This window comes from Falco peregrinus, chromosome Z (genome assembly GCF_023634155.1).
Source record: "Falco peregrinus isolate bFalPer1 chromosome Z, bFalPer1.pri, whole genome shotgun sequence".
In the NCBI taxonomy this organism is placed as follows: Eukaryota; Metazoa; Chordata; class Aves; order Falconiformes; family Falconidae; genus Falco; species Falco peregrinus.
In genome coordinates, this window is record NC_073739.1 from 59,118,940 (window position 1) to 59,135,582 (window position 16,643).

General features: G+C 45.8%; 1 protein-coding gene and 1 long non-coding RNA gene across 2 annotated transcripts; one reads left to right on the forward strand and one right to left on the reverse strand.

Moving 5' to 3' along the window:
* Positions 1-408: 408 nt before the first annotated feature.
* Positions 409-6,600, forward strand: F2RL1 (F2R like trypsin receptor 1). The gene is made up of 2 exons (XM_055791520.1): positions 409-678; positions 4,698-6,600. Exons 1-2 carry the CDS (start codon positions 597-599, stop codon positions 5,801-5,803), a joined length of 1,188 nt encoding a protein of 395 aa, XP_055647495.1. The 5' UTR covers positions 409-596; the 3' UTR covers positions 5,804-6,600.
* A 1,462-nt stretch (positions 6,601-8,062) lies between these two features.
* On the reverse strand, positions 8,063-10,981 carry LOC129782781 (uncharacterized). Its single transcript, XR_008744891.1, has 2 exons — positions 10,875-10,981; positions 8,063-8,321 (listed from the first exon to the last, which is right to left on the reverse strand). It is a non-coding gene; the product is annotated as an uncharacterized LOC129782781 (long non-coding RNA).
* Between the last annotated feature and the right edge of the window lie 5,662 nt (positions 10,982-16,643).

The following is a 16,643-nucleotide window of genomic DNA, read 5'->3' on the forward strand; positions in this document are numbered from 1 at the left end:
TCACAGGTTACCATAACGAAGAGTAACAAACCCGGCACACACCCGTCAATACGAACCCGCTGGAGCAGCACCGTCCCACCACGGATGGCCCCTTCGGCCGCCTCCTCGACAGCTCGCCCGCGGCCGCAGCGCCCCCGCCCCAGGCCGGGCCCGCTCCCCCCCGCGGCGGCGCGGCACAGCCCGGCCCCGGCACGTACCCGGCCGCGGGCAGCGCGCCCCGGGGGCTCCCACCCGGGCCCGGTGACCAGCTCGAGAGGGAGCGAGAGCCGAGACGCGCGGCACGGGCCCAGCCCCGGCAGCCAGGCGTGCGGGGCACGCAGGGCTGAAGCCAGGCGCCACCCCGGCCGCCCCCTCGAGGGGGGAAAGGTGCGCCCCCGCCATTTTGAGGCGGTGGCGGCGGACCCGCCGGCCAGGCTCACCCCGCCATGTTAGGGGCAGCCCCAGAGCCCTCGGGGGTGGGGGATGTGGTTTGGGCCGATCCGTGCGCCGCCAGACTGGTCCCGGCAGGGCGCGCCCTCCGCCCCTCCTAGCTGAGGTATCAGGTGGAACTGGTCGGGCGTGCGGGCAGGCAGCGGTGGCCGGAGCGCGGCGGCGGGATGGACGGGCACCGCGGGCTGTGCCAGCTGCTGCTGCTGCCGCTGCTGCTGTGCGCGCTGCTGGCGGCCGCCACTCCCGCAGGTGAGAGGAGGAGTGCGCGCTGCCGCCGGCGGGTGCTAGAGCCGCCGGCTCCGCTGGGTTGATACGCTGGGGACGGCCGAGCCCGCCCGGGGCTCCGCGGGCGCTGCGCCGGGTGCTCGGCGCCCCTCGGCTGCGGGCCGGGCTCGGGCGGGGCGGCGTGCCGTGCGGGGGGCACGGGGCGGCGGGGCGGCGGAGCAGGTGCCTGGCCCCCGGCGGGATGTGCGGAGCCTGGAGCGCGCTGTGCGGGGTGCCCGCGGCGTCGAACGGTCTCGGAGAACGGGCCGGTGGCAGCGGGGCAGCCGGGCCCCGCGGGGATGGCGCTGCCGGCCGGCCCGGCTCCTCGCTGGGAGGCGCAGGGCAGCTCGGCCGGCGGCAGCCGCGCTCGGGTCCCGCCCGGCTGGGGTTTGCGGGGGGCGGCGGGGGCGCAGGTCCTGCGCGGGCACTGCCCGGCGCTGCGCGGCTTGCAACCTGCCTAACGGCTGTATGTAAACAGAAGAAAACTTGAAAGACTGTTCTCGCTTTCCCCCTCCAACTCTGAAAATCTAAGGTGATTTGTTTCTAATCCTAATGCTTATCTCTGTCAATTGACGTTATGCTTACAGAACGTCAGTAAGTGCTGTTTAAGGAAAAAAGCCAGTCATTCATGTTAATATTTCACTGCCGTAAGGTTCATGTTTCACAGCCTTTTACAGTAAACCCCGTTGCCGTTTCTCCACATGCCTTTGCGCTGTGGTCTTCGGTATTCGTTCATCCTGGGTTTATTTACGTAATGAAATTGTATGTGTTAAATGTCGAAGCCAAGCTCATGGCAGGTCCTGCTTTCTCAATGAATAGATAATGGGCAACTGCAAATTTTGTTGATCAGAACGGGTTTATGAAACTGAACTGCCTCTTAATAGCCTGGTTGTCTGACCTGGGTGGGGGAAGGAATTTGCAGACTGCTTGAAAGTTTTAGCTGGGTGCTTTGATCTTCAGGAGTAGGGAGGTGAAATGCGCTGGAGGTGTGATCCCGTCCCAGCCAAGGGACTGTCCCAGCCCTGTAAGTCAGGGGCTTGGGGTAGCCGTTTTCCAGCAGGCTAGTGCCATTACGGGGATGCGGTGAATATGGGCTGCAGGTCCATGAACCAGGGAAATCTTAACCTTAGTCCTGTTGTGGGTATTACCACCATGACCTAAAATAATCTGGATACTCTGTGCTGCTGGCACTCTTGTGTCTGCGGGGTAGGCATATTCCTTCGTTTGGTATGCAGTGGGTTATGTCTTCTGGGGAAATGGTAAAGGTGTTGAAACAATCGCTTGTTGTGGGAGGAGAGTACATTTTCCCATGATACTAAGGAAGCTTTTTCCCGTAGGCAGATTAGCAGGTCAGCTGCATTCTCTGTATGTGAGTCAGGCCGGGTGAAACCCGGCTTGGAAAAGAACTCAATTGTTATGGAAAACTGCAAGTGCAGAAGGAGTAAGAAGAGGATGTAGAAAATGCACATACCTAACTAAGGATTGGTTGCTCCTGTGGGAGTGTTAGCTGCAAAGACGGTGGGACGATGAACTGTCTCCCTGTATGGGTGCCACTTGGGCTAACAAAACCTGCACAGCTTCTGCAGTCAGAACTTCTGAGGCTCAAACTACTTAAAGTCGGCATAAAAGCAAGACTTGTCTGTGATATCACCCATTTAGCTTAGTCTTCAGAAAGAGGCTACAACAAACCTTTGTTTCTGTTTCACCACTCCTGCAATACTAAGTCCTGTCCTGTGTGTGGTTCACATGTCCATCAATCCACTTTATTCTATCTCTTACTCCAATGTCTCACACTAATGCTTTAGGGCTTTTTTGTGAGCTTTTTGGTTTTTTCCAACCCAACCTGTGAACATAAGTTGCAAAGCATTATTTATATCTGATCACAAAACGTGAGTAAGAATGAAGTGTTACTATTTGCTCTTCCAGATTTCTACAATAATTTAAGTCTTTGGAATGGAATAAAAGTAGTATGACTGCAATTTGATAATATCAACCACTTACTGAGGGAAAGGTGTTTAACATGGCACTGTACACTGTGCTTTATTATGGTACTCTGAGAACTGTGGTCAGCTTAGAATAAAGGGTCCGTTGCCAAGCAAGCATCTGCAGGGTCTTTTGCAGCCAAGCTATAAGCTTGAGAAACGAGGCATTGCTTAGCTAATTATCATTTACGTTACCTGATATCTGTATGACCTATGTTCTTCAAGCTGGTTTTATGGGTTCTGTTATTTACAGCTCAAGTTAGAGACCTGGGATTTATGTATTATACAAGTAAACTTTGCAGTCTTTAGTAGTATTGCTGACATAATAATGTGGCTTGAAGACCTGAGAGCAGGATTTATGTAGTTCTGCCCATCATAATTACAACACATATAGGCCAAAGTGACTGTTTTGGCATTTGAATTAATTTTCTTTAAGACTGTTGTTCTGTTGGTGTAATTTAGACGTCAGTCTTCGTGCAGCGTACTGCAAAGATTTTTCCATATCACTGTTCTGGCAAAGAGTTCTCTTATACCTCAGTTTTCCAGTGAAGACAGCCTGTGTCTGGAGCTTGTCAAATACTTGTTAAGTGGAGCTAAGGTAACTTAATTAAAAATGCTAAAGAGCACCAACGTGTGCTGTATTTCTGTACACCTCTTTAGGAGGTTACACACTCTAGACAGGACACTAATGCTGTACATCAGACTTTCATAGTAGTAACTGGAAAGGAACAGATACCTAAAGTTGCTGTTCTTGAGAATCTATACTGGAAAACACACATACTTGTGTGCATATGTATTTCTTGTGTGAGAATTCCTATACTTCAAAATGTAAGTTGTAAGCATTTTTCATTCTAGAACTGTATCAAAACTTTTATTCATTGAATAACAAAGGGGCGATCCTTCAACGCTGTTCATGGCTTGTACACACATCTGCTTACTAAAGAAGACTCTCCTTTATACTCCAGTTGGGGGGTTTTGTGGCTAAAATAATCCACAAATATTGATAGAAACCGAGGTAAGGTTAAAAGAAATTCTTCACAGACAGTAAAATTCCACGCCCATGGAGTTTAGTGTGGTGGACGTCTGATTTTTGGGAACGGTGCTAGTTCATAGTCAGTATCTGCTTGTGCAGTTTAACTTGTTGGCATGAGAGAACTGAGTTGGGTCTGAAGGAGTTCTGAACTGAGCCATCTGAAGGCTGTCATACAAGACAGAGCAGTCAGGAGTGGGTGGCTTGCCCATATGGTTTGTCAAGTTCCTGCCTCGTTGAGAGGCAGAACAAAACTTGAAGTGATAGCTGTCTGATGTATGAAGCAACCATAGCTGTCAGCTCTACTACTTTGCACTCTTGAGTAGAAACTACAGATTGTCTGACCATCTTGCCCATGAATTGGAAGGAGATCTCACGACTGGCCCCGTCGCGTCTTCATGCATAAAGTTGGCCTGTTCAGGCTTCAAATTGGATACAGTATACCATGCATCTCGCTTTCCCTAGAGATCACTTGTGCATAGCTTTTGGCTTTATGTTCTGAGTTCCAGTTCTAGCTTATCTGAGGGCAGTGTGCTTTTTCTTTACTGCATACCTTATTTTCGGGTTATCTAAGCTGAGGAAGCTGCTACTGCAGTTACATTAGCCTGGTGCAAAGTTTTACAAGTCCCAGCACTTAGCGTAATCTGGTACCACCATGTAAAATGATACTGGTGCCCTGGGGTACTTGAAGCAGTATCTATTGTAACTGTTCAGATGGTAGGAGCACCTGACAGCCATTTTGACAAGGTATTTCTGGTGACATGGAAAAGCATTTTGGGTGGTGATAAGAATCCTTGAATAGGGATATAGGTTGTCTTTTGAATAATAAAGGGAATAAAAATTGTCAGGTGTTTGAAAACCGGTCTTAATTTTTCTGTTGATAAGGCCCTCTTGAATTCTTCAGAGTAAATCATGATGTCTAGTTTATTTTTAAAAAGGACAAGAAATCTGTACTTCAATAACGGCAACTTCTTGATTTTTTTTCATTTTAGGGAGTAGTGGAACCAGCAGTTCAAAAGGAAGAAGTTTTGCTGGCCGGAAGGTTTCAAATACAAATAATGCCTCTGAAGAGTTATATGAAGTGGATGAATTTGCAGCAAAAGCCCTCACAGGAAAGCTGACTACAGTTTTTCTTCCTATGATCTATATCATTGTTTTTATCATTGGTTTGCCAAGCAATGCCATGGCCCTCTGGGTCTTTTTTTTCCGAACGAAGAAGAAACATCCAGCTGTGATTTATATGGTTAACTTAGCACTGGCAGACCTCTTTTTTGTTGTCTGGTTCCCACTGAAGATTGCATACCATGTAAATGGCAATAACTGGCTATTCGGCGAAGGTCTCTGCAAAGTACTTGTTGGATTTTTCTATGGAAATATGTACTCTTCCATTCTTTTTATGACTTGTCTCAGTGTGCAACGGTATTGGGTTGTAGTGAACCCCATAGTGCATTCAAGAAAGAAATCTGAAATTGCCTTGGGCATCTCCCTTGCTATCTGGATACTGATTTTGCTGGGCACTATTCCATTGTATCTTGTTAATCAAACGGCATATATTTCAAATCTTAACATCACTACCTGCCACGATGTGTTGCCCGAAAATGTTTTGGCTCATGATATGTTCAGTTATTTCCTCTCACTTGCAGTTGGACTCTTCTTAATCCCAGCTCTTCTCACTGCTGTTGCTTACATACTAATGATTAAAACTCTGAATGCTTCCATCTCAGATATAAGCACTAGCAAGAAACGAAAAAGAGCAATCAAACTCATTATCGTGGTGCTATCCATGTATCTCATCTGTTTTACACCTAGCAATGTGCTGCTTGTTGTGCATTATTTGCTCCTCAAAACCTACAGCCAGAGCTATCTGTATGTGTCATACATAACTGCACTGTGTCTTTCTACTTTGAACAGTTGCATCGATCCATTCATCTATTACTATATTTCAAAAGACTTCAGAGACAACCTTAAAAATGCTCTTCTTTGCCGAAGTGTGCGAACTACACGGAGGATGCAAGTGTCTCTCTCATCAGGCAGATACCCTAGAAAATCAAATTCATATTCTTCAAACTCAAATGGGACCACTAAATCAACCTACTGAGTTTAATCCTAGAAAAGTGAACTTTTATTACTACTGCTGAAAGGGTGTAAGTGACAACAGAGTTATTTTTTACAAGGGAGTCTGAAGAAACATCTCTGCTTTTTAATTACATGGAAACCTGGATTTTGGAACTGGCAGCTGCTTACCCTGTGTAGAAATTGTAAACAGATAAAATCTTCCCACTAGACTGGAAAAAAAATCATGACATCTCAGATGCTCTGCAGAAATGCTGCTGACCTGGCAGTGAGTTGTGGTTGAAGGCATTTTTGTTTAATATCAAAGTTGTTAAAAAGCAAAATGTCACTGGAATGTTATGTAGTGTTGCTCTAGTGTATTTAATTAACAGAGAAATCTGTTTTGTTTGGCTTTAACTGTAATGTATTAAACAACTGAACAGATTTAATTTAGTATGTAGGATCTTGCTGTGTGTACCTGCTTACACTGAACATAATTTGAAGTTGTAGAGAGAAGGAGAGGAGAATCCATTTCACCATCTTGGTGTAGACTGTATATTATCTTTAGTATAATGTAATTTTATATTGTTTTCCAAGTTACCACACTGTAAATACTAACATGGAAGAAGCTTGTAAAGTTTATCCTAGTGAGTTGACAAGCTGAACTGGTTACCAGCTAGCACTGTGATAAAATGTTAGAGATTATTCACTGTTATGTAATGCTTGCCAGTACGTGATCTTAAATGGAGCTATTTACAAAGCTTTGATGAATAGCTGTTTGATTTTTATATAATGTGCCTTGTATTTTTTAGGATATCTAAATATGATTATTTTTTTATAACATATTTGAGTTGGGTGCTTTCTTCTGTGCTTTTACATGTTCTCCAAAACACTGAGAAGTTCAACTTGCCTTGTTTCATGTAGCAAAGATCTTATTCCTAACAGTGAATTAGGAGTCTGACAACTGTAATGCCTAAATGGGTTAAGTAAAATTTACCTAATGACACACTTCATTAGGGTGAAGTTGTTCCCTTATTAGCAGATAAGTAAAACCAAATAGTTCAGAATTGTGGGGGAATAATGAGATATAACCAAACACTCTAACATCAGCCCCAGTGGACTTCTGAAATATCCTGGATGAGGGAAGAGGACATAAGATATTTGTGACCACTCAGGAATATGGAATCACATTTACTTCTGATCTGAAAAGCTGATGGGTATGTGTGTGATGGTAGGATTTAAATGCATTTTTTTCCAAGTCTCGCAGTCCTGATGCGTTTCACCACTTGTACATTGAACTTGTATCCAATGACCTGTCTGAGACTTAAGTGTAGCTGGGTCCCTACAAAAAAAAGCAAGTGGAAAAGCCCTCAGTCCAAACAGTACTCTGAGGCAGCTGGTATATAGATGGGAAGTGTTCATCACTTCAGATCGGGAGAGTAAGAAAGCAGGTAGACTGAACCGTAGGAAGAATTTGAGCAGTCTTGTACAGCTTAAAGACTGTAGGTATTTATATAATTATTTCTTTCTGTGTGCTAGTCTGTTCCTTCGCTTGTTCTTTGGTTTCTACATTCTGCCCCTACTTTAGTAACAAGGATTTTTTCCCCCCATACGTAGTAAAGATTAAGAGGTTTGTTTAATGCATTTGATTACTCATCTCAAGGATTAATTAAGCTCTGGCTCTCCTTTTGTCTGCTGCAGTCTTGTCTAAGCAGATGCTTAGCATGAAAGTAGGATGTTTGGTGGTGGTATTTCAGAAGTCCAGGCTAAAATAGCAACTCTCATTAATGAGTATCTCTGAAGAGCAGAGAGTTTACAATAGATGCAGTGGAACACAAACACTTCTCAGACATAAACAGTTTGCTCTTCCTGTTTCCTGGCAAAAATGCAGGGAAATAATTATTTATTACTGAAGATGTAATACAGATCCTTACTGGAAAAGAACTGTACATAAGAGGCCATAGCACTGGAATGATTTGGGAAGAAGGGGGATGCACCACCTTCACATACTGCCATCTGAACTCTTCTTCCCTTAGCTTGTGTATGATAAACAGAATACGAGAATGTATTTTTATCTTACTGAACAGCCTAGTGTCTTTTCTAGTGTGCGGTATGTGGTAGTGAATAAACCAAGGAAGGGCACATAGTTCATGTGATTACAGCACTGCTGGTGTTCTGCCAGGAGTCCAAGGGTTACAGGCTGTACGTTGTGAAGATGATGAATTGTCTGTGCATGTCTATGTAATACCATAAAGGTATCACCTATGATTCATGTTTAATATAGTCAGTCTTTTAGGGGGCGAGATTTATTTCTTGTCATTATTTAATCAGAAATATAGCACATAATGCTTATATCTATGATCTCACTCTTTTCTTCCTTTCCTGTTGTTGTTGGGATCAGAGCTGGGGACTCAGACAGTCAAACCAGTCCACTGCAGCTCGCGTGAAGGGATGTGCTGATCTTCTTGATCCTCTCCTCCCTTCTAGCCTTCTTCATCTGTGGATTGACAAAGCAGGTTTCAAGGACGAATCTTCCATGTCATACCTGCAGCAACAGCAGAGATCTGCCAATGACATGTAAGAGTTAGATGTTGCTGTGGTGTTTTTGAAAGCATTTTGAGAAAAAGTTTTAATTAATAGGATGTTTTCTTTTAAAAGAAGGTTGTACTATGTGTGGCAAACTTTGGAGAATACTATTCAAGGAACCCACAGTCATCTAAGTGAAGCTTATTGCCTCAAACTATGCTCACTGGGAGTTGAAAAGATCTTTTAAGTCTAGTTATAATAGAAACTATTAATATCTTCTTTGCTCTTCATTCGCTGTTTTAGTGATACTGTCTGGGCTCATGTCGTTAGGGGCAGATAGGGAGGGACATCTCTGCATCTAACTATTGTGTGGTTAGGAGGGGAAGAAGAGAACTGGTACTTAGAATTTCATCAAGTATCCAATTGCATTTATAGCATGTATCTTCTACATACACAATGCTGCAAGTGTTGTCTGTCTCTAATGCAACTCAAGTGTTGCAGACTAAACTAATTGCAGATAGAGAGGAGAAACCTTTATAAGAATTGTTTTGCTTTCTTCTTTTTATCCTGGAAACAAGGACAAATTGTGGGAAAATTTTCCCATCTCTAGCTGTATTGCAAATGCTCATCCTGAATTTAGGATGAATTATTTTGCTCCAGTTAACAGAGCAGGTAGACCAGGCTAGTTGGTCAATCAATGTGAACCAATTCTTGAACTGACAATCGTGTGCCTGTGCAGTCAGGTAGTGATGGGGCAAGAACGTACCCTAGGAGTAGGGAGCTGGCTGCTTAACCTCCTCTAGGGCTGTACCCTCAGGCAAGATTGATCGGTATAGAGTGATTGTCTTCAGCTAACAATAAATATATTCCTGAACAGTGCCAACTTGACAGTTCTAAACCAAAGAGATACAAAAACATCCCCACCTAAGGCTGACTTAAGATTTGCATGCTACATAAGTAATCACTGCAACATTCATGAACACATCAGGAAGTGGAAATCAGTGTAATTATGTGCCCAGTGTCATGGTTTCACAAACAGCTCAAGCGTGTGCTACAGCTAAGAGAGGTAGGCTAGTCTTTCCCTTAACCTTACTGCTTGATCACACTGTTCCCTTGTACTGTTACAACCGTGTGTGACTTTGGGGTGGATTTGATCCGTCTCAGGCTAAAGTTAAACCAGGAGGAGGGACGAAAGTTCACCTTCAACTTGGAACAGCATTTGTCTACTTTGCTGGATGAGCTCAGCACAAGGGAGAAGGTCAGACCACCTTTTACCACCAACACGTGCTTGCACTAAGCAGCTACAAGCACAGGAGCAGTGAAGGCTCTGGCAAACCTAAGTAGCAGGGAGGAAGCCTCTACCCATGACCATAGCAATGGCTTTGCTGGCTCAGACCGAGGGTCCGTATAGCTTGTCCAACATAATCTGCTGAGCCATGTCTTTGGAGGTGAACAAGACAGCAAGATGTCAAGGGACATGTCAAAAACCAGTAGGACTGCTGCACAAGGCATCTGGCCAACATACCAGATGCACAGAAAATGTGGCCAGGGAAGTTTGTTTCTTCGCGCCACATGATTGCTTGCTATGAGTCTGTTGAAATGTGCTCTGAATTTCAGGAAAAAAGGAGTTGAATTCCAAGGGAGCTAAGCTCATTGGCATCAGTGAGGAAACCTGCTGCTGAGAAGGACTATTCTGTAACTTGAAGTGTGCAAAACAGCAACGAAAAGAAGTTACAGGCAGGTACCCAGGCAGAGTGAGAACAGTGCAGGCACGTATCATACCTCCCACATTCCTAACATCCAGGTATTTTCAGCATGAGAGTTTCCTATTTGTCTAGTTTAATTAGTAACACTGTTGGGTGTCTTGCTGTGAAAATCAACCTGATTTTATTTGCTTTGAACCAGGGTCCACTAGGCTCATTTGGTAACCCCTGGTTCTTAAAGGGTTGAGATAGATGCACTGGATGGACACATCACAAGTGGAGGGTCCCCTGCCTACTCACCACCAGGCAGATGGAGGGGACCTAAGTGACAGGGAGGAGTGGAAACAGGTCCCTGCTTAGGGCAGCAGGCAAATCACACACACACAGACACACACACACAGACACACACAGACACACACAGACACACAGACACACACACACACACACAGATACACAGACACACACACACACACACACACACACGCACACACACTCAGCCCCCTTCACTTTCCCAGGTATGTGTCATGGTTTAACCCTGGCTGGTAATTAAGCCCCACAAAGCCAGTCAGTCACTCCCCCTCACCCAGGGAGTTGGGGAGGAGAGTTGGAAAGGAAGGTGAAACTCAAGGGTTAGATAAGAACAATTTAATAATTGAAAAAAAAAAATGAAAGAGGAATAATAATAACAGTATCAGTTATAATGAAAAGGAAGGAGAGGGGGAGAGCAATGAAGCCATAGGGAAGGGAGGAAGCCAAACAAGTGATGCACAATACAGCTGCTCCCCACCTGCTGACCCATGCCCAGCCAGTCCCCCAGCAATGGTTGGCCCACCCCAGCCAGCCCCCCCAGTTTATACTCCCAGCACGGTGCCCCATGGTATGACATACCTCTGTGGCTAGTTCGGGTCAGCTGTCCTGGCTGTGTCCCTCCCAGTGACTGGTGCCCCTCCAGCCCTTTGGCTGGCAGGACACTAAAAAGTCCTTGACAGTATAAACATCACCCAGCAACAACTGAAAACATGGGGGTGTTATCAGCATTGTTTTCACTCCAAAGCCAAAACACGGCACTGGCCAGCTACTAATAGAAATTTAACTCTATCCCAGCCAAAATCAGGACAGTATCTACTCCTTATTCCATACCATTATTTAGCTGCACCAGCTACTAATAAAGAAAATTAACTCTGTCCCAGCTGAAACTAGGACAGTATTCAGCTCAGCAACCTGAAGGTCAGGAAAATGACAATGTGGACAAAACCCCATCTGTGCTGGCGGAGTCTCATAATTAGTAGCCCTTGTTCTCATGGGGGATTTCAAACTACTGGATGTCTGCTGGAAATACAGCACAGCGGATAGGACACAGACCAGGAGGCTCCTGAGTGTGCGGCAGATGCCTGCCTGACAGCTGTCAGTGAGCCAGCCAGGGGAGATGTCCCGCTGGGCCTGCTGTTTGCACACAGGGAAGCGCTGGTGGGTATGTGGTGGTTGGAGGATGTCTTGGGCATACCAAGCATGAGATGATGAAGTTTTTGATTCTTGGAGAAGTATGGAGGGGGTGGTGGGTGGTCAGCAGAATGGCTGTGTTGGACTTCCAGAGGGCTGACTTTGGCCTGTTTAAGAACTTGGTTGACAGAATCCCTTGGAGGATCGTTCTGAAGGGCCAAAGGGTCCAGGAAGGCTGGGCGTTCTTCAAGAAGGAGATCTTAGAGGTGCAGGGGCAGGCTGTTGCCATGGGCCAAAAGATGAGCCAGTGGTGGAGAAGACCTGGCTGAACTTTAGCTGGAACTCAGGGAAAAAGGGAGAGTACCACCTTTGGAAGAAGGGGCAGGCAGCTCTGGAGGACTAAAAAGATGTTGTGAGGTTATGAAAGGCCAGATACAGGTCTGGCACCACACTGGTGAGTACCTGGCATTTGGAAAACAGACCATTTTTCTTCTACCCTGTAGTTCTTTTCTTGTAATCAGTTATTTTTCCACAAAAGGACCTTCCCTCTCAGTCCATGGCTGCCTAGTTCTCTTTAAAAGCCTTTAATCAGGAATTTTGCCAAAAGCCTCTTGGAAATCCAGGTAGACTGGATCCACTGGATCATCCTTATCTCCACGTGCAACTGGTCTCTTCCAAGAGCTCCACAGGCTGTTAAGCCCAGACTTCTCTTTACAAAAGCAGTGGTGGCTTTTCCCAGAAAAGTCCAAATTTCATTAGTGATGTCCCTTGTTAGACTCATCACTAACTGCCCAGCACAGATACTGGGCTCACAGGACCATACTTGCCTGAACACCTCAGAACATTCTTTTGATTGTAGCATTGGCTCCCAGTATTCAAGTATAGTTTTGGCAAGATGTAACACACTTCTGTTACTAATTCAGCTATTTTGTCCCTGAATTTTCTCAGAATTCCTTGATGAATCTGGGCCCACCAAGTTTAGCATTCATTTTGTCTGACTAACTGTGGTGTAATGATTGAAAACATATGGCATGTGTCTTGATGTGTAGCTGTCCTGGGAATCAAGCAGCATAATGCCTATTTACTGTAACAGCCCTTGGGGACCTGAGTTTCATTACAGATGCATTTGAACTGTCATGGGCACTTTGAACATGGTTAATATACAGCATCAATGTTAAATTCAGCATGAACACAGTAAACATGCACATTTTGATGCAAAAACAGCCAGGAGAGTACGTGTTAACTACGTTGTTTTTCCTCAGAAGCCTACCTTCTGTTGGCTTGCAGATAAACATTCTCCAGGCACTGTTTGCTGGCAGGACCAGTGTAACACGCTGACTACATAGTCAGCTCTCTGTCATCTAGGCCAAAGGAGACAGAGATGCTTCAGATGATAGAAAATTGGCTAGTGATTGCGAAGGATACATTGAGTGCTATGCAGAGACACTGTGACAATTCTCTTGGATCCATCAGGACTCACTGACCCAGTGCTAGCTTATGTGACTCGGGCTTCACTGTTCTTTTAAGCATGTCTGCAGCCAGCTTCCCTGGTGGTCTGGCCAGCTCTTTGGTGGCTAGGGAAAGGGGGAAAGGCATGTCTGTCTGTACGTGGAGGTGGGTAGGTTCATAGCTGCACTGGAGTTCATAAACCACCTGGGATTGCTCATGTGGTGCAAACACCAGAATGGAGCCAGCTCAAGGGTACTGAGGTCTACCTGGGATTCTCTCTGATGAAATCCTGTCGAAGCCAGGCTCCAGTGTCTACACTTCAGTATTGAACCTGCATTCCCAAATGCAAAGATAATTAAAGTGTGGCCACTCCCATCTCTCTGGATACCCTCCTTTCTTGTCACATAGGCTGCTGGCTGCTGAACACTGTGTGTTACCTGGGTCGGCTTAATGCTCACCTGGGTATTGCATTTTGCCACAGCATAGAGCAGCCATGGGAGAGAACTGGTGCGATCTCTGATTGCCAGAGCCATGTCAGCAAGAGCCCTGATGTAGCTGTAATGGAGGAACTGTGTCTTTGCTAGTAAAACTTGCTCCACCTGGTCTCTGTGGGATTATTACACTGGGTGTAAAGCACAGTCCTTCTGCTAAATTTGTGTCTCTCTGGAGTGCTTTACCAATGCAGTCTGCTGGTAGCACACTCATCACATGGACTAAGCCTTGGTCCTTTGTTTTTAATGTGTTAATAATATGCAGTAATGAGCACTTGTGTAATGAAGCAACAAAGTGTGGGAGAAGAAAAGCCAACATTTGATTTGTCTACATTTGGGAGTTAAGAGAAATGTCCCAATAACAACTCTCAGCTCTGTCCGTTGGTCAGCTCCAGGTATTGCAGCCCCCATGACGTGTCAGTTAACACAGACGGTTCTGAGGAAACAGTGGACAAGAGGGATGTTGTCTGTATTTTATGGCAGTTCTAAAAATCGACATACAGTAATTCTTAAGGTCGGCAGGATTTTAATTGCCAGACCTTGCATGCATCAAGTGATGGGTGCCCTGGCTGGGAATAAGTATGAGGTGGCACATGAGTGGATGTCCCTCTCACAGTTAACAGCTGCATTTTGTTTAGGGATTGCACTCCAGCTTTGTGCCTCACCTTCAGGAAGCAAACTGCTGGAAACTGAGCATTTAGCATGTGTGATACTGAGCCTTTACTGCTGTTTATTTGATTTCCCCTCCCCTTTATAGTGCTTGCCAGCTCTCAGCTGCTAGAAGGAAGTGATGCGTGGACATGATGTGGTGGGGAACGTCATCAGCATTTGTGCTTTGTCTGCTCTGAGTCTGAATTCAGGACGGTATGTACTCCTGGTGCTGTGTTTTAGCAGTCGGCCTGTGCTTCCTGTGTCTGAATGTCTGTGACGGGAACTGTACTATCACAGTACAGGATGTGGGGAGGTAGAGACTGTTTGCATGGGGCCTGTGTCTGTATTTCTGAGCACTTGGGAAAATGGAGTAATTTAATGTGGGAAAACAAAGGATATGCGGCTTCTTTGGAGAGGCTGACCCACTGAATAAGAGGAAAAAAACAAAGGAAATTATTAACTTGTAAACATAAATTTAAAAAAATAAGATGCAGTGGTAGAAGTTTCCTGAAAGTCCTGAAGAGACTTCTGTGTCACGCACTTACAAAAGCCATGAAGATACGAAGAAAACACAAGAAGCAATTGATGAGTCAAAATGGCAGTGTAGGCTGGGGCGGGAATACCACGCTCTGGTGCTTGCTGGATTTAGCTGGCAGTGAGTCAGGACTAGGGCATACTTCCAGTTTGACACATCGTGACCCCTTGACATTTTGTCTTCAAATCCCAGTCAGGCAAATGCATCTGGCTTTCTGTGGGGGGATGAACTGAGTGACATGGTTCACTGTGTACAAATATTGAGGGCAAGCCCTTAGCAGTAGTACAGGACATGTTGGAAGCAAGTGGTACTGTTACACATTCAAATGAAGTTGCCTGCTTTTGGTCAGCATCACTAATCTCTCTTCATTAACTTTGGGAGTACAGCTGGAAATGTTGGAGGTGGCTGTATTGTAGTGATGCTATTTGTGAACTGGTGTGGAGGGTGCTGTTGCTGTGAAGAGTGATTTGGTGGTAAAATGCAATGCTGAAACGAAATTACAGAACTGCTCAGTTGTATTTATGAAGACTGCATTGTGTGTGTTAGGCTGGTTGCCTGGAAACTCCTCGGGCCACTATATGTCATTAAATTGGTAGAGTCATGAATACTACAATAGTATCTGGCAAGACAATCCTCAGTAAATGTCTGAGTTGCTGCCAGACCCTAGGCTAGCAGCCGAGACTAAGGCTCAACTCCCAGCGCCTGCCACCGTGAGTTTTTAGCTAGCAGGGCCAGTGATGGAGAGGACAAAGGAGCTCTCTGTGGCTGGTAAACTGGTGCTGTTTGCTGTGAAGTCTCGGAGGAGTGTAGATGGCTTTATTCGGGTTTTCTGGTGAAGGATGTAGAGCTGGCTCCAACTTCGACAAAACTCAGCCTAGGGTGAGTTCTGCAGAATTAAATTCTGCACCAGGTGTCAAGAAGGGGCTGGAGAAGGAGGAATAGTAGGAAAGAAGAGAGAGAGTCATCCCACAGCACCTTCACTTTGTTAACTGTGTTATGGCAGGGCATGGGCAGGCTGATAGGGGAGGTCCTGGTGCTAGGATGTGTGACAGCACAGGGTGAAGATAACGCTGCCAGAAGTTGGGAAATGGCAGCACCTGACTGCCACTAAGGTCACAGTTTCCACTGCCTCCAACTCAATTCGAGATAGTAAGGCTTTAGATAAGACAGATGCTAGCAGCCCTGTTGTTTCAAGATCCTTTTGTCTTCCATGTATGGTTTAAATTTAAGCCACGTTTGGTACGAATGCCCACTCCTAGTCATGGCTAGTTGCAGGCACCCAGAGACAGAGTCAGACCTGTCAGGTGTGATCAGGAACAGAGGCTCCACAGAGCTCTGTGGCCTGAGGACCATTTGGGGGGCTTGTCCACTTAGTGGGGTCACTGTAGTGTGCGTGTGGCACATATGCTATGCCAGTGAACACACAGTTTCCCTCAGCATGAACTCACGGTGCCTTTGTGCTGTGTAGTTTGCTCCCTCGTCAAAGTAGAGAGCTCCTCACAGTTAGTTTGCACATGGCAAGGGAGTCATTACACACATCTCTGCTCTGGTATGTAAGGATCCTATATGGATAGGTAGACATCTGTTTTAGCGTGTCTAAAATCGCATCCTCCCTCCTTCCTCCCAGAGCATCTGCTTCTCCACTACTTAAATGCTGAGCTAAAGCTGCTGCGCCGAAGTCAGAGTTGCAGGCATCTCCTTGGCTCTTGGTGTTTCCATGGAGTAGAGTGTCCACCTTGAATTAACCTCCTTACTTTTGCGTATTAACCTCTAATTCAGAAGGCTTGCAGTATGGGGAAGTGGTACCATCTCAGTGGGCAAAGAGCACACAGCATGACGTGGGAGCGTGGCTTCTCAGCAAAGGGGCAGAGGCGCGTGTCACGTACCAGCCAAGCTGTCTACCTAAGCCCAGAGACATCGGTGTTATTCAGGGGGTGGCCGAGGACTGTATTGATCGGTTGGGGAAAGAATTTTGCATACAGAATCGTGTTTTGTTTCATTTTCTGAAAAACTGCAAAAAGAGCGGATGCTGTGGTTACAGGCTCCCTCTTCTGTTTCTAGCTGCTATTGCACATTTTCTTTGACACACAA

Bases quoted from the DNA above. Each gene is read 5' to 3' on its own strand.
- F2RL1 (XM_055791520.1), top strand. From the start codon at position 597: ATGGACGGGCACCGCGGGCTGTGCCAGCTGCTGCTGCTGCCGCTGCTG. The intron at 679-4,697 runs GTGAGAGGAGGA...TTTTCATTTTAG, and splicing joins GGCGGCCGCCACTCCCGCAG to GGAGTAGTGGAACCAGCAGT.